The sequence below is a fragment of the Aplysia californica genome, unplaced genomic scaffold (genome assembly GCF_000002075.1).
Source record: "Aplysia californica isolate F4 #8 unplaced genomic scaffold, AplCal3.0 scaffold00131, whole genome shotgun sequence".
Classification (NCBI taxonomy): Eukaryota; Metazoa; Mollusca; class Gastropoda; order Aplysiida; family Aplysiidae; genus Aplysia; species Aplysia californica.
Genome location: NW_004797401.1, coordinates 1,151,837 through 1,168,832, shown reverse-complemented (window position 1 = coordinate 1,168,832; position 16,996 = coordinate 1,151,837). Strand labels below are relative to the sequence as shown.

General features: G+C 36.7%; 1 protein-coding gene across 1 annotated transcript in view; it reads left to right on the top strand.

Annotated features, from left to right (window-relative positions):
• The first annotated feature begins 248 nt into the window (after positions 1 to 248).
• LOC101855864 (WD repeat-containing protein 13) overlaps positions 249 to 16,996 on the top strand; it is a 28,159-nt gene continuing 11,411 nt past the window's right edge. Inside the window, exons 1-6 of the mRNA XM_013081460.2 lie at positions 249 to 365; positions 4,152 to 4,207; positions 4,680 to 4,768; positions 7,624 to 7,675; positions 13,582 to 13,739; positions 16,796 to 16,878. Coding sequence (XP_012936914.1) covers positions 290 to 365; positions 4,152 to 4,207; positions 4,680 to 4,768; positions 7,624 to 7,675; positions 13,582 to 13,739; positions 16,796 to 16,878 — 514 coding nt within the window. The 5' untranslated portion in view covers positions 249 to 289. The remainder of the gene's footprint in view (positions 366 to 4,151; positions 4,208 to 4,679; positions 4,769 to 7,623; positions 7,676 to 13,581; positions 13,740 to 16,795; positions 16,879 to 16,996) is intronic.

The window sequence follows — 16,996 nt, the reverse complement described above, 5'->3', positions numbered from 1 at the left end:
TTAAATATAGTAACACCGAAAATAGGCGTAGTTCTTTGTCCCTTAAAATATAAAAAACAAGGAAGTATCACTACTAATACAAGATAAAGTAAATATCTGGTACAAAATACACAAAAGGTTATCAAGAAATAGCCTAGTAATAATTGAATTATGTATGAGTTCAATTGCATTAAAAAACAGTGAGCACACTTGTTTGCACAGCTCATTTTCAGGCATTATTGTTTGTTAAGGACCTAAGCGATACTCTTCAGTTTTCTCTCTCTCTCTGCTAGCATAGGGCCTATGGGCGATGGCTGTTTGGCAACAAGTCCTTGCGCTTGATGCGAAGTACAATGCATACAGATCACCGAATAATCCGCAATTCCGTGAGACTTTTTCAGAGTCTTTTAAAAAAAAAAAAGAGAGAGAGAGAGAGAGAGAGAGAGAGAGAGAGAGAGAGAGGCTTTTTCATTATAGTTGTTCCTATGTCTGGATGAAAAGTCTCTCTCTCTCTCTCTCTCTCTCTCTCTCTCTCTCTCTGTGTGTGTGTGTGTGTGTGTGTGTGTGTGTGTGTGTGTGTGTGTGTGTGTGTGTGTGTGTGTGTGTGTGTGTGTGTGTGTTATATTATTATTATTATTATTTATACATCTTATGCGACCAATCAGTGCCTGAAGTTTTGGTAAATTTTTATTTTCTCTCCCACACACAGTAGGCCTATGCACTGCTTTGTGGGGGTCAAACTCATGTCTCATTTTATGCTGGAGATCACACATACACACTAAAACTGTTGCAAATCAGTAATTTTCAAGAAAATTTCAAACCTAACTGCAAAACATCAAATTATGGGTTAAAAAAAGGTCCTCCTATAACCCCTATACAGTCAGACCTGTGGAAGACGAAATCGCAAGAGAGCCAGTAAAAAAATGCGTCTTAGATTTTCTGTCTTAAACAGGGGAATTTATGGGGGGGTTCAAAGGCCCAGCCGGTCGGATCAAGGATTGCTAGCCCGATCGGCAAGCAGTGGTCAAAACTTAACACCTCTCAACTGCTATCCTGTCTGATGATGACATGCGTCACTCTTATATAATATTATATACTTATCCAATTACCACCAGTGCTTGCCTTTCATAGGACCACTGTTTGACCTATTAAATACAGAAACGTTTGAACATCTCTTTTGCTTCCACCCTTAGCCCCACCCTTAGCCCCACCCATCGGTGTAACAAGCACAGTCAACCAATGCCACCTCTCACTGCCATCATGTAACAATGATTCGAGGAACTCTTTTCTCGGCTGGTGTACGATCAGGGCGGCAGGTATTGGTCAAACTAATTTCACACCTCTGGCTTCTGGCTACCCAGGAAAGGGAGATTCCGTTAAGACATTTTTGTTTTATACAGGTTTCCGTTTTAGGCAGGTTCGACTGTATCTAGATCTAGTAAAGTGTGAAGATGAGAGGGAAATTAAATGAACCGAAGTTTTTTAAAGTGAGTAAAATTCTCTCTCTTAACTATTCTGAGGCTAAAATGGGCTCGATCTTATCATTTGAGGTGACTGACTGGTGGATCATTTTTATTTTTATTGACTTTTAACTTTTAAAAAATCCACTTTATGTTGTTATATTATATCAGAATAGAAAGCATTGCCATTCTTTAAACGTTCTGTTCCATACACTTTTCTTCTTTTTTTTAAAATCTCAGGCCTTGAATTTTCGCCTAACATTGTTGTTTGGTGTCAATGCAGTTTTCACCCCGTTATTTCTCTCAAACTAAATAAAAGTCGAAAGTCAAATCAAAGTGTATCTTCTACAGTGATCCTATACGATACTAAGTTAGTCCATGAGTAGCACTGTCTTGTCTGGCTGTTTTTAGGAATAGGCTCTCCTCACATTTGTTTTTGATCGGAATAGTATAGTGCATATTTCTGGTATCTTTCTTCATTGTGGGGAAATTACTAGCTTGCCCATATATAATACTAATTATCTGTAGCAGAAGACATTTATTGATGAATTTGCTCTTTAGTCAGGTACTGAGGTAGACGTATCAGACAAGAAGTTCTTGCATCTTTCAAAGAAATCTGTTTGAATGATCCAAGACCTGTGGCTTTAACATCAGTCCTCATGAAATGCTTAGAATAAGAAGTTCTGAAAGAACTTAAGACATCCACAGAAAATATTTATAATAACAAAAAAACATGCAATTTTCCTATTGTGCCTAGAAGGGCAAAGAAGATGCCATTCTCATGCTCTTAGATAATATCTGTAAACGCACACACCACAAAATTTCTGTTGAATACTTTTGCTGATTTTTCATCTGCCTTCAACACAATCCAACCCCACTTTTAATAATTTCAAATTAATTGACTTGAATATTAACAATTTTCAGTTTTTGAGTTCTTAAGCAATCACCCGATGTAAAATTAAATGAAATGGTGTAAAGTATGACCTAATATTCACAAGCACCCGTGCGCCCCAAGGTCTTTTTCATGCTATTCACCAAATACTGTACATAATTTAGTAAAACAAAAACACCAAACTAATAAAATTTGAGGATGATTCCTCTCTCCAGGGTCTTATAACAACAAATGAGAATGAATAGAAGGGACGCTGTATATAGGTCTATTTACAAAAATTGATGTGATAAGCGCTTCCTTTTACTACCTCGCTGCTCTTGTGCATAAAAATTTAAATCAAAGAATATTCTTTTTAAGAAAATTAAGGAATTTTCATGTTGATTATAAGATTATGTCCCTTTTTTTACTTTGACCATTTCATGATCGAAAACATGTTGCTGTTTTGTATTTGCTGTTGGGCTGGAAACTTTAAGGTGCAAGACAAAGAAAAATTTGACCGAATCATAAAGAAAGCCAATTAGATCTATGGATATGATTTTAACAGAGAACTGATGAAATATATAAGATAACGAGTAAAAAAAAAAAGATCAACAGCATTATAAATGACTGATCACACCCCTCTTCACACAATTTGTGAAAATCAAGTCGTGGCAGATACGTACCATTAAGAACAAACAAAGGAAGACACAAAAGAAGTTTCTTTCTATCTGGAACAAGGCTGCTGTCAAAATAAAAATGTGTGTATTAATATCATTTAAATATAAAGGTCTGTGAAAAATTCCTGCATGTGGTTGAAAGATGCATCTATGTGTATTTTTGTTACCTTTACTTTTCTATTCATTTATTGAATTTTTATGAAAGTAATGTAAATTTTATGTTTATCTAAGTATGTTTTTACCATTCCTGTACAGAGCCAAGAAAAATTTCCACCGAGGGACAATAAAGTATCATCTTGTCTTATCTTTTCTTACATTTTGTCGTGGTCTTTGTGTTGTATTGATAAGAAAAATAAGTATAATTCTTTGCCAAAACTTTAGGAAAGAATTAACAATTTTTCTGTTCAGCAGCCAAAAAAACCCACAACCTGGATGAAATTTCTAATGATAGTGATAGTTCAATTTATTATGTTTGATCAAACTGCAGCCACCTTTTGTCTTTGATAGTTTTAAAATTAATGACATTTGGGGTATGGGATGTTTCTCAGTGTAGTAGTAATAGTCAAGTACATGTGTGATGTATAACATGTTTGTGAGTCACAGGAACAATTTTCACCTGGGTTTTATAGACACTGCTTATTATGACAGTTTTACTAATTTTGTGCCATTTCTTAGCTTTTTAGGCATTTACTTTAGAATAATTTTGTTTTGTTTTGATGAAATGGCTACCAAAAAGATGTTTCAGTGATGATGGCAGGCCTACCATACTTTGTTTCTGTATTATGTTATAATGTTGATTCATTTTTGACAGGCCAGATGGGCTGGAAGCTGCTTGTTTTCTAGATAATTATCTGATTTGTATCAATAGGGGGCATAAAATGTTTACACAAATTTGCACTGACACTAAATGTGGCCTCAAGATAGTCGAAAATAGGTTTGTAGGTCAAGTGGTAACTTTTGAAAGAAGTGAGGTAAATGTACTTGTACTCCTATTGTATTTGACAGTGTGCAAATCTTTAAAGGTTAGGCCTACAACTATAGAATGTGAGTGGATTGTATGCAGATAATAGTTTTTTCCACTTTTTTTTACTTTGATTGATCTTTATCCCATGAGATTAAGATTTTTGTCTTTAAAAATCTATCTTTAAAATTATTCTCTTTCAGGCACCTTGTACATACGACGAAGGAGTCAACTTTTGAGAGAACATGCTAAGAATGAGGTAGCACTGATTTCTCATCATTTTACAAAAGTAAAAAAAAAAAAGAAACTTAATGTCCTTTCAACATTTTCGGCATATTTCGTGTATGTTAGTCTTACACTCTTACAGATGAGTGAATAAAGTTGACAATTTAAAAAATGATTGATGAGGTAGGCAGAAGCGAGTTGCACCATTTTGAAATGAAGATTTTCAGTGGCTTTTTTGTGTTGATATTCAAGTTCTGTAAAAAGAGTTGTAATCTAAGCATATAGCTTTTTTAAATGGGTTTTCTGGTAGTGACTTAGATGACACCAATGAAAGTATCTTAAGCGTCTGTTTTTGTTTTTGTTTTCTCATGTATATAACTTGAAGTTACTAAATTAGTTTCAATTACATTTTTACCTGGATATCTCCTTTCTCATTGTGAATGCAGATTTCTATCTGCTTTAATAAAATTTTTGCATTTATTTGCATAAGATTTTGTCTTTAACAGAAAGATGGATCTTCAAGGAAAGAGTACCTTCATCTGCGTGCTCAGCTTCTTAGTTCCCGTTATGGAAGTCCGTCCTTTTCAGACCAAGGGTATGATGTTCTCTTATGAAGCATTTTGAAAATAACCTCTTTCTGATTTCAAACTAAATATATTGTATTATCAGTTTACAGTGAAGGTTTTTCCAGGGAAAATTCTAATTTTGACTTGCAAGTATGGCCAGTTAATAGGGTGCAGTAGGTGGGGGTTGGGGGGGGGGGGGGTGAGGGAGTCATTTGCATTGTCATCGGTTAAGTCATCTCCTTGTAAAGTGGTAGCTATGGTGGAGAGCAGAGCATTTATGAGCATGCCTGGCATGCAGCTATGCACCGATTCATATGCTCACACTCAGACTAGGAGAGTGATGGGGATGGGTTTGGGGGCTTTCTAGCGTAAAAAAACACTCTTGCCTCTGTTGTTAGATAGCTGCTTCAGTTTCGAGGTTGTAAGGTAGCACTGGTGATTGATATAGAGGTATTCATTTCATTGGTGTTTTCAAAACATGGGTGTGTAGGATTGAGCTCCTGGTATTTTCAGATAAATGTGAAAGATCTCTTAGATCTTAACACTTTGACTGTTCAGATTCAAATAAAGATGTGCTTCTCCTCTAGAAATGGCTGCTTGAAAGGTACCCTCTTATATCTTATTCTTTGGTAAGAAAAAACGTCTATGTATCTAACATGAGTTGCGCCTTGGGCTAATTTGATGGACTTACTATTGGCTGAACTGTAACAGGGAAACACAAAAAGAAAGGAAGAAGAAAAGAACAAAGATTTTAAGTCTGTTTTAAGGTACGTTAGATAAAATATTATTGCTGTTCAAAGAGGCATATGAAGAGAACAAATTGTTGTTTTTTGCCCCCTGTTTTTTTGTCATGATATTAGTTGTTGTCAGATGTTGGTAATTGGAAATTGAAATTTTAGAAATCTATATAAGAATGGTAATGCATAGAAGTTAATGAGAAATTCCAATGATAATGCTTAAAAGTATGAGGGGCATACAAAAAGTTTTTAACCTGACCATAAAAAGTTAGAAAGCTGAAATTTAGGGTGAAAGTTAACAATCATCTTCCCAGAATGCTTGTAAATTTTGTGGAATTTCTGATTATTGGTTATAACACCGGCACACTGTAAGTGAATAGGGGTATGTTGTTTAACCATGGATGAGACATGGGTCCACCACTATGATCCTGAGTCAAAATCTTTCAATGCAGTGGAAATGACCTTGTCTCCAACATCAAAGAAGGCAAAGGTGCAGCAATGAAGTGGAAAAAGTGATGCTATCAGTTTTTTTGGGACCAAGAAGGAGTGATTATGATAGTCATCTTGAAAATGGACATATGATCACTGGAGACTGTTATTCTAACCAGCTAAAAAAAATTACGAGAGGCTATAAAAGAAAAACACAGAGGAAAGATCCGAAAAGGTATTTTGCTGCTTCACGGCAACGCGCCTGCACGCACTTCAAGAAAAGCTGCAGAAACTGCACGAGAAAGTGGCTATGAAATTTTCCCACATCCACCTTATTCTCTAGATTTAGCCTCGTTTGACTTTTTTAAATTCCCAAAACTGAAAAAAGGATTTAAAAGGAAGGCATTTTGAAAATGATGATGAGGTCAAAGACGTGGTAGAGGGCTGGTTTTCTGACAAAGAGAGGATGTTCTATTCTCAGGGTCTTTTCAAGGTCATAAACCGATAGCAAAAATGTATAACTGTGGGAGGCGACTACATACAGAAAGATTAAAGGCAGTACCAAATTTCAGCTTTCTACCTTTATTCCTTCATTCATTGTTCTTTATTTCAGGAAGCAACATCCCTGCGCTCCGGACGTGTCCATTGATGCTCTGTTGCTCTCTCCAAAATGTCGCTGAGGGTCTTTCCACTGATTGTGCCAGTGCATATCTGGTTGAACGTTCTTCTGTTCTTTCCTACAAGGATGCCAGATTTTCCACTTCCTTTTTTTATTCCCAAAAGCATCATCCTCTCCACGGCAGTACTGGCCTCTGCCTCCCTATCTTCTTCCTCAATCAGCTGGCAAGAGAGACATTTCAGGATTTTGACCCTATCTGGTTGAACCGTGCTGTCAAATGAGGTGGCCTCACCAGCCAGTCTGTCGGCTTTTTCATTTTCCGTAACACCTGCATGGCCAGGGCAGAAAATCCATATGAGCGATCGTATAGGCGTTGCTTCGATAACTTGAATCCATTCTGTTCTCAGGAAACCTTTTTCGTTCCTTCTGAGGGTACACATGGAATCCGTGATAAAAACAGCATGGTTTGTGTGGGGGCGGTCTTAGGTCATCCAATCAGCTGCTTTCATGATGGCTTCAATTTCCATTCGTATACTTGATGTAGCCCTGCTGCAGGCTCCAGATGCACTGTGCATGATTTTATTGTTGTTGAATGCAACAAATCCCCATCCACTTCGCTGGCTATCTCTTTTCACTTTATTCCTTTATGGTCAGGTAAAAAACTTTTGGTATGCCCTTCGTAAAAAAATAAGAAATTTCACTCTGAGTTATGAAATTTAACACAGAAAACAATAGCTCTCTATAGATATCATTTTTGAATACCTTCCTGATTTAAAGATCTTCCCTTACATTCCTTCTTAACATCATCGGGATCTCTTATAGATTCTAGGTTCCATTTCTATGTCCCATTCATTAATGAATAAGATTCTAAAAATAACAAGTTTTATCAATAGTTATTGTAAATACCTCAGATTTTGTGATGTTTTATTCTACTGTTGCTTGAAACTTTTGTCAGTATCTTAGTTTGTATCAGTTTGACCCTGTGCTTCTAATGCTTTGTCTTTTTTCTTCTTACTCTGATTACTTAGTGACGAGAGGAATAGACTGATATTATATATCATATTATATTTGTATGATCATTTTCTTTTTGCTTTCACAGGAGCATCAAGAGCAGGTCATTCAGCTTAAGAAGCATTGGGAGGAATACAGAGGTAATATACAGTCGAACCTGCCCTGACGGCCACCTCTATAAGACGGCCACCTGTACAAACGGCCACTTTCCATTTCCCCCCTTGCGTTTTTTCTATATAATTTAACTGTGTAAAACGGGCACCTGTCCAACGCGGCCGCGACCACCTTATTTCAACACACAACCCCTATCACACTAAGCAAAAACACCTGTCTTAGACGGCCACCTTAGTGACTCCATTACGTTTTGTCATTAATTGTGCATTGACCCCTGGCGTTGTGGGCGAGCCGTCATAATCTAATCACCTGTCATTGTTATTAGGTAGTCCCTCCAACCGATCATGTTGCGTTGGCCCCTCCCACTGTTGACCAATAGGTACCAATTTCCAGCTGCTGGTGAGGTAAGCGTGTGATCCCTCATAACCCATAAGCCCCGCCCAGAACTCATATACAAATCGTAAGTGAGATGAGTGGTCACTGTTTACCCAGTCTGTAAAAAAGTAACAATGGACGTCAACATGAACTTGTGACAGAAGCGTTGATCGTTCTTCAAGTGGTGGCGACCCATAATATGTTTGTTTTACCATTGCACTCGGTCCTCCTTGTCTGACACATTTCGTTTTATTGTTACCCTTGCACAAAATCAGCAACAAAATAAAAATAACAAACAAAATACAAACCAATAACCAGAGCTGTTAAAGTACTTTTTTAAAAGTACTTAAGTATAAATTTAATTACAATCTAAAAAATGTACTTAAGTACAGTAAAAGTACTTTCCTGTAAAATGTACTTGAGTACAAGTACTTTTTAAAAAGGTTCTTACGAGTACATTTTGAGTACTTTCTGCTAATATGCTAAAACACTTCAGCGCTAATGCAAAACATAATATTAAATAACATATCCAGTATATTTTACAAATTAGGCTATTTATTACTAAAATGTAAACAGTATATAAAGCATTTGAATATATTCAATGTACGCACTGAACGAAGGTGGAAATGGCCCGTGAAATTGAAAAAAACCCAACCCAAACGAACAGAAGCAACTAGTGGGTAAGTGATATTATGAATAGAACTTGTTTGAGCAAGACAATGTGATCAAATGTAAGTCAGTCCAAGAGGTCGGAAAGTTCTACAGAAAAAGTATCCAAATTGAAAAATGTAGATACAAAGTTTCTCTTAAGAAAACATAAAATTGAAGAAAATAGCCAGCATAGAAATGGAAAAGTGCATTGAATTCTTCATTAACAAATCCTCAAGGGATCAATGTAGCCCTTAGCAAAAACCACCAGAAAAAAAAAAAGTTTAAAAGAAATTAAGGCAGCCTAAAAAATTGTTAGATACACATTGAGAACACAGTTTCAGTTTCAATTGATTATAGTTGTAAGAGATTTTGGTCACACTGTGTAGTTCACGGCGCTCACGGCAAACCAAAATACAATAGTTTCCTAGAGTCTAGTAAGTGTAGTGTAACCAAAGATTCAGTAGTCACCGCCTAAGATCCCAGTGCTCGGAAGCAAGAAAAATATGGGATCTTAGCTGACGAAGCCAAGGAAGAAGCCACAGTGGCCTATGAACTGACGTGACCCCTGGGTGGATTTATGACATTTGGCAAGCAAAGAGTGGTCAACCTTGATGACCAATCACAGTGGCATGAGGCATGCCATAAATAATATATACACACTCATTAGTCTATCGTGAGTCTTGAAATCTTTATCTACGTTTATCCAGTTGCCCCTCCCCTTCACCTGTCCAACAATTTTAGCTTTACATCTCTGATTGAGCCCCCCCCCCAAACAAACCGCCTTTTTCGTTACGCACCATTACGTTGTGACCACACCAATTATAATGCAGGCTCCCTCGCAAATTCGGGAATAGAGAAAAACTGCTTTCGATGGTCAGGGAAGAGTTCGCAGTTTGATGAGATCCCGCTTGGAGTGAACTTGTAGGCCCTACCCACCCAGTGAGTGATGTAAGTTTAGGTGGTGAGCTCAGATGCGAGTGCGATGTTTGGGGAAAAGAACCCGTAAAAGAAACGCATCGGTCAGTTCACACCTTGGTGTGATCCCGTCTGGAGCAAACACTGTACCGTTTCATGGAGTTTTACAACGCTTGTGATCACAACATTCACGATAGTGGCTGATCTTTGACGCGACGGGCCGTTCTTAGATCTCAACTTTTAACTCTAGGTTGATCGGCTGTGCCCGCCCGGGTGTTTGTTCCCGTAAATTATGATCAGAAATGCCGGCACTTACCCTTTCATTAAGCTTCCAATGTACTCAAAATGTACTTTAAAAATACTCAAAAGTACTTTTATAAAAAGCATTGGAGTACAGTAAAAGTACTGGTTTAAAAAATGTACCGGAGTACAGTAAAAGTACCGAAAATTGTAACGTAAGTACAAGTACCGGAGTACGTGTACTCCGTTACAACCAGCTCTGCCAATAACAACAACAAAAACAACAATAATGCGGCTACTTTCAATTGGGAATGGGGTTTGTTTTCTTCATCTTGATCAGTCCTGCCTAAGACGGCCACCTGTCTTATACGACCACTTTTCCCCTTGACAATGGGTGGCCGTCTTACACAGGTTTGACTGTAAATGTAACGATTGGCCCAAGATATACTATTCATGATTTGATTTGGTAGAGTAGCAGTACATCTTTTTGAAATATAGGTACCACAAACTTATAAGTAACACAGATGTAAAGATCAATATTTCTATAGCAAAATGCTTTTTACTTTTTCAAAATCGGTAAATAAATAACAAAGTTATGGCTGTGAACATGTTATAAACTGTGGGTATTTTGGAGAAAATTCACTATAAAGGAATAAAGAAGAAAAAGCGAAACAGAAATATTGAACAACATATTACTAGACTTATTACTAGATTTATGGACGGAATGAGCTGAAAATTAGAGGGGTTTTGGTTGGGGTTTTTTTTTTTTGGGGGGGGGGCAGCAAAATTGGAAATGAACGAATCAATGTTGTACCCAGAAAGCCATATGCAGATTGCTACTTCAATGAAGAAACAAACATGGCTTGTGGATATACACATGTCCATTCTATTATAACAGTTATATGTAGATGTATAAATTTATGTTTGAAAAGGGGAAAAAAAGGTTTTGAATGTTTGATTATATCATCAACTCATCTTGATTAGGCGCATAACCAATTTCCCACAGGCTCAGTTACAGAGATATTTGAGCCTAGAGGATATGTTCCTCCCCCCCCCCCATCCCCACGATGAAAATATGCCTTAGAACTACAATATTGCATTCATGTAGCTTTATTGTGTGTATATTCTGTAATTATTGTTGTTATTCTGCTTTATCGTTATGAATATGTAGGTCTAAATTGTGTGCATAAATCCCTGGAAATGAACCTTAACTCTAAGTAATCTTCAAAAACACAGTAAATACTCGAAGGATATAATATGCAGTTATCTTGAAGTCCATAACAGCACTAATATCCCGTAAAACCAAAATTAATTTGGGGTTCCTTGAATTCGCCCCCCCCCCCCTGAAATACGTCACCAGTCAGGGAAGCTGATCATGAACTCGTCCCCCTTCCCCGTCGGTATCGATATGGGGTTAAATTTGGCAGCTGCAGAGACATTGAATACTCTGAATACAGTGAGAGAGAGAGACACAGAGAGAGACAGAGAGAAAGAGAGAGGAGGGAGACAGAGAGAGAGAGAGTTGTTGTTTCATACAAATAAGAAGAGACAAGGACAGTTTGAATTTGCCAGATATTGATATAAAAGATCGTAACATCAAGTCATAAAGAAATTGTAAAGCAAGACTGGGTATCGCCACAATACGATAACTTCTTAAGTTGGACGGAGAAATTTACTCTCATAGCACAATGTCAGTATTTGTCTGGTAATTCTGTAATTAATATGATGTCAACCAGAGACAACGTGCTAGACTAACTACGACACTATAACCATCGTTGCGATATCAATTGACTGGACAGCAAACTACATGAGTTCGAATTTGTAACAGAAATTTTTAAAACTCATGTTGTTTTTAGGTTAAATAGCCTAATTGTTGCATTAACTATTTTTCTCCGGCAAGCCGCTCCCAACGGCTTGCGGTCGGAACTGCTGTGCCGGTTAGCCACTGGCAGCAGCTCGGGCACATTCCTTTATGACAATTTCGACACTAAATTGCTTTTCGGCAATTGCCGAAAACAAGTCTCTTTTATCGGAATTTCATTCATTAGATGAACTATCGAAATAGGTTCACTTCTTTTGATTACAAGACCAATTTAGTGACGTTTTAGATTTGAAACCAAAAATGGGCCTTGGCATAGTGGGTTTACCCCCATGCGGAGATAAAGAGTTAAAATGTTTTATCTCAGCCCTCACTGATTCTTATCCAATTTTAATCATTGATATTCAACATAAAATGATAATTATATATATAGATCTACCCTGTTTGAAGTCCCATTCCTACCTCCCCATGGTGAGCAGGGATAACTATAACATTGTACTTTAAAAGAACACACACGCACGCAATGCTCAGAGATGTGAATGATCATTTACCAGTTTCGATACCCTACTTCTGCCATTTTTAGACTAGTCCATTACAAAAGGGGGGGCGAGTTAAGGATCAAACTTTCTGCAGATAGGGTTGTGACGTCTTGGGGGGCGAATTGCAATGCGCCCATTAATTCCAATCATAATTTGTGACGGCACATTTCAAGGGACCTTCGCTACATCGTAGTCCTAGTTCATTAGTATGGTGTTTCCCTTGGTATTCAGGTCGATTAAAATAACTGTCTGATCAGCAGCTATGCTTTACGCAGCCATGATTACACGGCTAGCTGGTGGCAAGTTTTTTTCGTGTGCAACAGTGTTTCCCTTTCTGGCTTTCGGACCACCCGAAAAACAAGAACGACGTGGATGTTGTATTTTTTAAAATGCGATGGTGTTACGGGGAATTTCACAATATAGCTGTTAATATTATAAGGTTCAACCTATCTGAGTTGATGCAGGAGCATTCCGCGGATCAATTGAATATACACATTTTTGAGAACGTCCTCAAACAAACCACTTTGGAACTTTCTTGTTTCTGGCTCGATTAAAAAACAGAAATCCACGATGGAAAGATCCATCATTCTTCTCATTGGTTGCCAAATTTGGGGAAGTTTGGGTAGTAAGAGATGTATAAGAAGAGTCCGAAAATCACGGTGTCATTTGGCAGGTTTGGGATTTGTTACTGACATATCCTCTTTCTTCGATAAAAACTTGACTGTCGCTGAAAGTATTACGTATTGATATATATGTTATATGGGGCTGGCGAAAAAAAAGTGCTATGAATTAGCATGTTCCGGTGTTACACCTGGCTGGGGGAAAGTCAACCGCATTTTCGCACTGTTGGTGCGTGGCATGTGGTATTACTAGGTAGAGCTTCCTTGCATTTGAAGTAGAAAAAAGCAAGGAAAAAAATCCTTAATGTGACTCTTGATCAACACTGCTGTTCTTTCAAGTTGTCAGCTTTTTCTCAGGTGTGGTACAGTTGCTGGTATGGAGAGTTCACTGGATAATGAAAGGCCTTTTGCTCACATGTTCTGGCAATGCGAGATTCCCTCTTAATTCACATATTCACAATACTGCTTTATTTTGTATATCATTTTAATTTTGATTTTGGCAATATAAGTCTTCATACATGGAGACACTTAACTGTGTGTCAAAAATGCCTACTTAATTATTGTTTTAAATATCAGTGGTTTATGCTCAAGTTTATATTATGGTATTAATTCTTCACAATTCTGACCCTTTACATATTCACTGATAGATGGAAACGTTCATTTACGCACAATTGTCTGGTCATTTTTGCTTTATGAACTAGAAGAAGAGAATGGATAGACAAAGATGTTCAGTAGTTTGTTAGTCAAAATTTATTTTTATTCATTGTTCTCAGAGTTTGGAGTCTATGACTGTCGGTGGCAGTGACAATCGAAAATATCATCACCGTCGACATATGAGCAACAGTTCTCTAAAGTACCTGTATGAAGGTCCTATGAAACATGTTTATGACAGTATCGAAGTGGTGCCCACCAGTGTTGCTGAGGCTAGCAAGTAAGTGATTTCTCACTTTCATGACTAAGAGTGCCACTTCTACGGGTATATCCAGTAATCCTTAAATTTTGTATGTTCCACCTTCTTTGTTTTCTTGGACATTAATCCTTAAAATTTATGGACATTCTAGCTTGTTTAGATTAGGTATGTTTGATCTGTGACTAGGAAAGTGTTCTGCCATATGGGCCTGATATTGCTGTATGAACCTAAAATGTAACACAGAGAGTTGATTATTAAGTTTTTAATATTTCGTTTTTACTTGAATTTTTCTATTCATGTATATCTACTGCTACGAAAACATGTATTTACAGACCTACTGATGGTATTCTAAGCTGTGTAACCGGCGTTACATAACGTCAAGTCAAATTCTTTCAGGCATAACTATGATGACACATTTTTTAGAATTTGAACAAACAAAATTTTTTAAATAGTTTTCTTATTGCTTTAATTTTCAAACTTAAGCATGAAGAGCATATAAAATGTTGAGAACCACAGAAAAAAGAAATTCTGAATTTCGTTGTACTTGCATTTGTGTCCTCATAGTTATGTCCAAAACAAATGAAAACCTTTCCATTTTCATATCTTAGTTTCTTTTTTGAAAATTTTTGCAAACAAAGATTCAGGAGATTCAATTTCACTCACAATACATGATAATGATGAAAAAATGCCACTTTGTTCATATTTTAGTATAAATCTGTGCGAAATATGAAATATTTTTCGAACATATTCATGATGACACTAAATGAAAAGTACCCTGAAAAGTAATAAATATGGAAATTATTTTAAGTTTTCTCATTGCTTTGATTTTCAAACATATAAGCATGAAGAGCATATAAAATTGTGAGGATCACAGAAAAAAGAAATGCGAAATGTCATTGTATTCGCATTTGTGTCGTCATAGTTATGTACAAAAGAAATGAAAAACTTTCCAAATTCATATCTTAATTTCTTTTTTGAGAATTTTGGCAAACAAAGATTTAGGAGATTCAGTTTGACTCATAATGCACGCTAATTAATAAAAAATGCCACTTTATTCACAATTTACTATGAATCTATGGAAATGATCAAATATCTTTCGAACATAACCGTGCTTGTCATCGTTTTGGAACTTATCGTAAATTTACATCAAATTTCCCCCTCTCGTTGACCTAGCCAAGCATGCGTGGTCGCATCTAGATCTACCACTAATTGACCATTGGAATGCAGTGCGATGTTAAACATAACTTGTTTTAAATTTAATTAAATGAGGGGAAACATTTTTCGGACATAACAGTTTTTTTCGAACATAACAGGCTAAGATTTGATGATGACATAAGAAAACTTGAATGAATTCATCTCACCCATCATTATTCTTCTTGTCGTCTTGCATCACACTACAATAGACTTTGAATGGATTGACAGGAACAATGCCCGTTCCTCCACCCCTATTATTATTTGTTTTATGATTGGTTGTTTCGAGCATTTTAACGAATGATGACAGAGCATGAGGCGTTGCGGGATTTCCTTTTACTACAAAATTACGCTTGGCCACAGCCTCGGAATCAGTAAACATTGAACAATACTATGCTCATTCCAGGGCCCCAAAATGGCCGAAAGAAACGAAGTCACAGGGAATTGAAGTTGCCTTTTGAAATGATGCCACGAGTTATGCTCGAAAATGAAAATCTAGTAGGCTCTTCAAAAAAAAAAAAAAGCTACAGATATCTTTATTCCTGATATAGCACCACAAATAATGTAGTTATGGTAGTATAAGTGTTGAAGGACGAGTTTTTCTGCGTTTATTTCATTGTTGAACTTGACAAAAGAGGACATAGGAAGTCGACGCATCACGTTTTGCATTCTTAGAAAATATTGATTTCAGACCTAAAAATATTTGTAAGATTTCTTCTGACAGCTCGACTGCTATTTTGTAAAGCTCCCATAGCTGAAAAATCATATTAATCTTAACCTATACAAATTTCAAAGCTGTAGCCTCATTTTTGTTGGAATAGGAACAGATTTTGTGAGGTATATGAAGAAACTCCCACCTATTTGCAAAGGCTCACATATTGTCAGGTTGCCATCGAATAATTGAGAAATTTTGTAGGATGTAGATGGTCCTGAGATATCAATTTACTTTTTATATGGATGCTTCTTTATTGATTGCAAATTTTGCTCATGCTGGAAGGGATAATTCTGTTAATCGTATAAGAACAAATTATTTGAATATAGTTGCTTCTTTCAAATTTCCATCTTCTCTTTTGACATCTAAAGAACTATAGAATGTTATAAGTAAGTGTGTGGTGTTGATGTGAGCCTTCATTAACTCGTTTTATACTGTCTCTCCTAATTGGAATAGCACGCATATACATATATATTCTTATATATGATAATTTTATTTTGTTGCATCGTCTTCTTTTCCCTTAATCAATGGGCTTTGTCCTCTGCCTTTGAAATGACCCATTTGTGTCCATAAGTATGCTCATTAAAAAACAAAACAAAGTACAAATTTCATTTTGAAGTTACATACTCGTACATTTCCATTGATTCGTATCTAGTGGGACAGTGCAGTGTGCAAAATTTGAGAAAAAACTCAAAATTGATTTTTAAACAAAATGTGTCACAATGCAGTGGAATCAGGCACTTGTAAATTTTTGGGCCTATGAAGTTATTGGTATCATCTTAAAGGTTATTCATTTGCCTTGCTTTCGATGAAAAAAAAAAATCCATTTATCTTGAATACAAGTCGAGATATTTGAGATTGAAGGAGGTGGGGCCGCCTGGTTTAAGAAGTACAATTAGCGAGAAAATGGTTGCCAAAGTTTGGTGACTTTCATATCTTAAGAGTCCTTGGAAACTGCAAATATACATTTTTGTGCCTTTAATCAACGTTTTTACTTAAAATCCACTCTTAAAAGTGTTTTTGAATGGACTTATGAGGTGTTGAGCTGAAAAACAAAAATTCGAAAAAAAATGTCCAAACTGGACGAAAAATGCTGATCTCTCGGATTTCATTATTTTGACGAGCGCCTGATTTCACCACTATGCCTCACATATTATGCTCTTCCTTTCTGTAGAGCCATGGCAGGGGGTAAATCACTGTCAGAGAACTATGCTTTCAGCGGCATGCATCACATCTTTGATCAGCACTCAGCTGCAGGTTTGTTTTCTCTCAGTTCTAGTATTTGCAAATGATTTATGTGGGAATATTGTGCGTGTTGATATATGTATATATGGATTTGTGTTTGCGTATGTGTGTGTGTTTGGGGGAGGGGGGA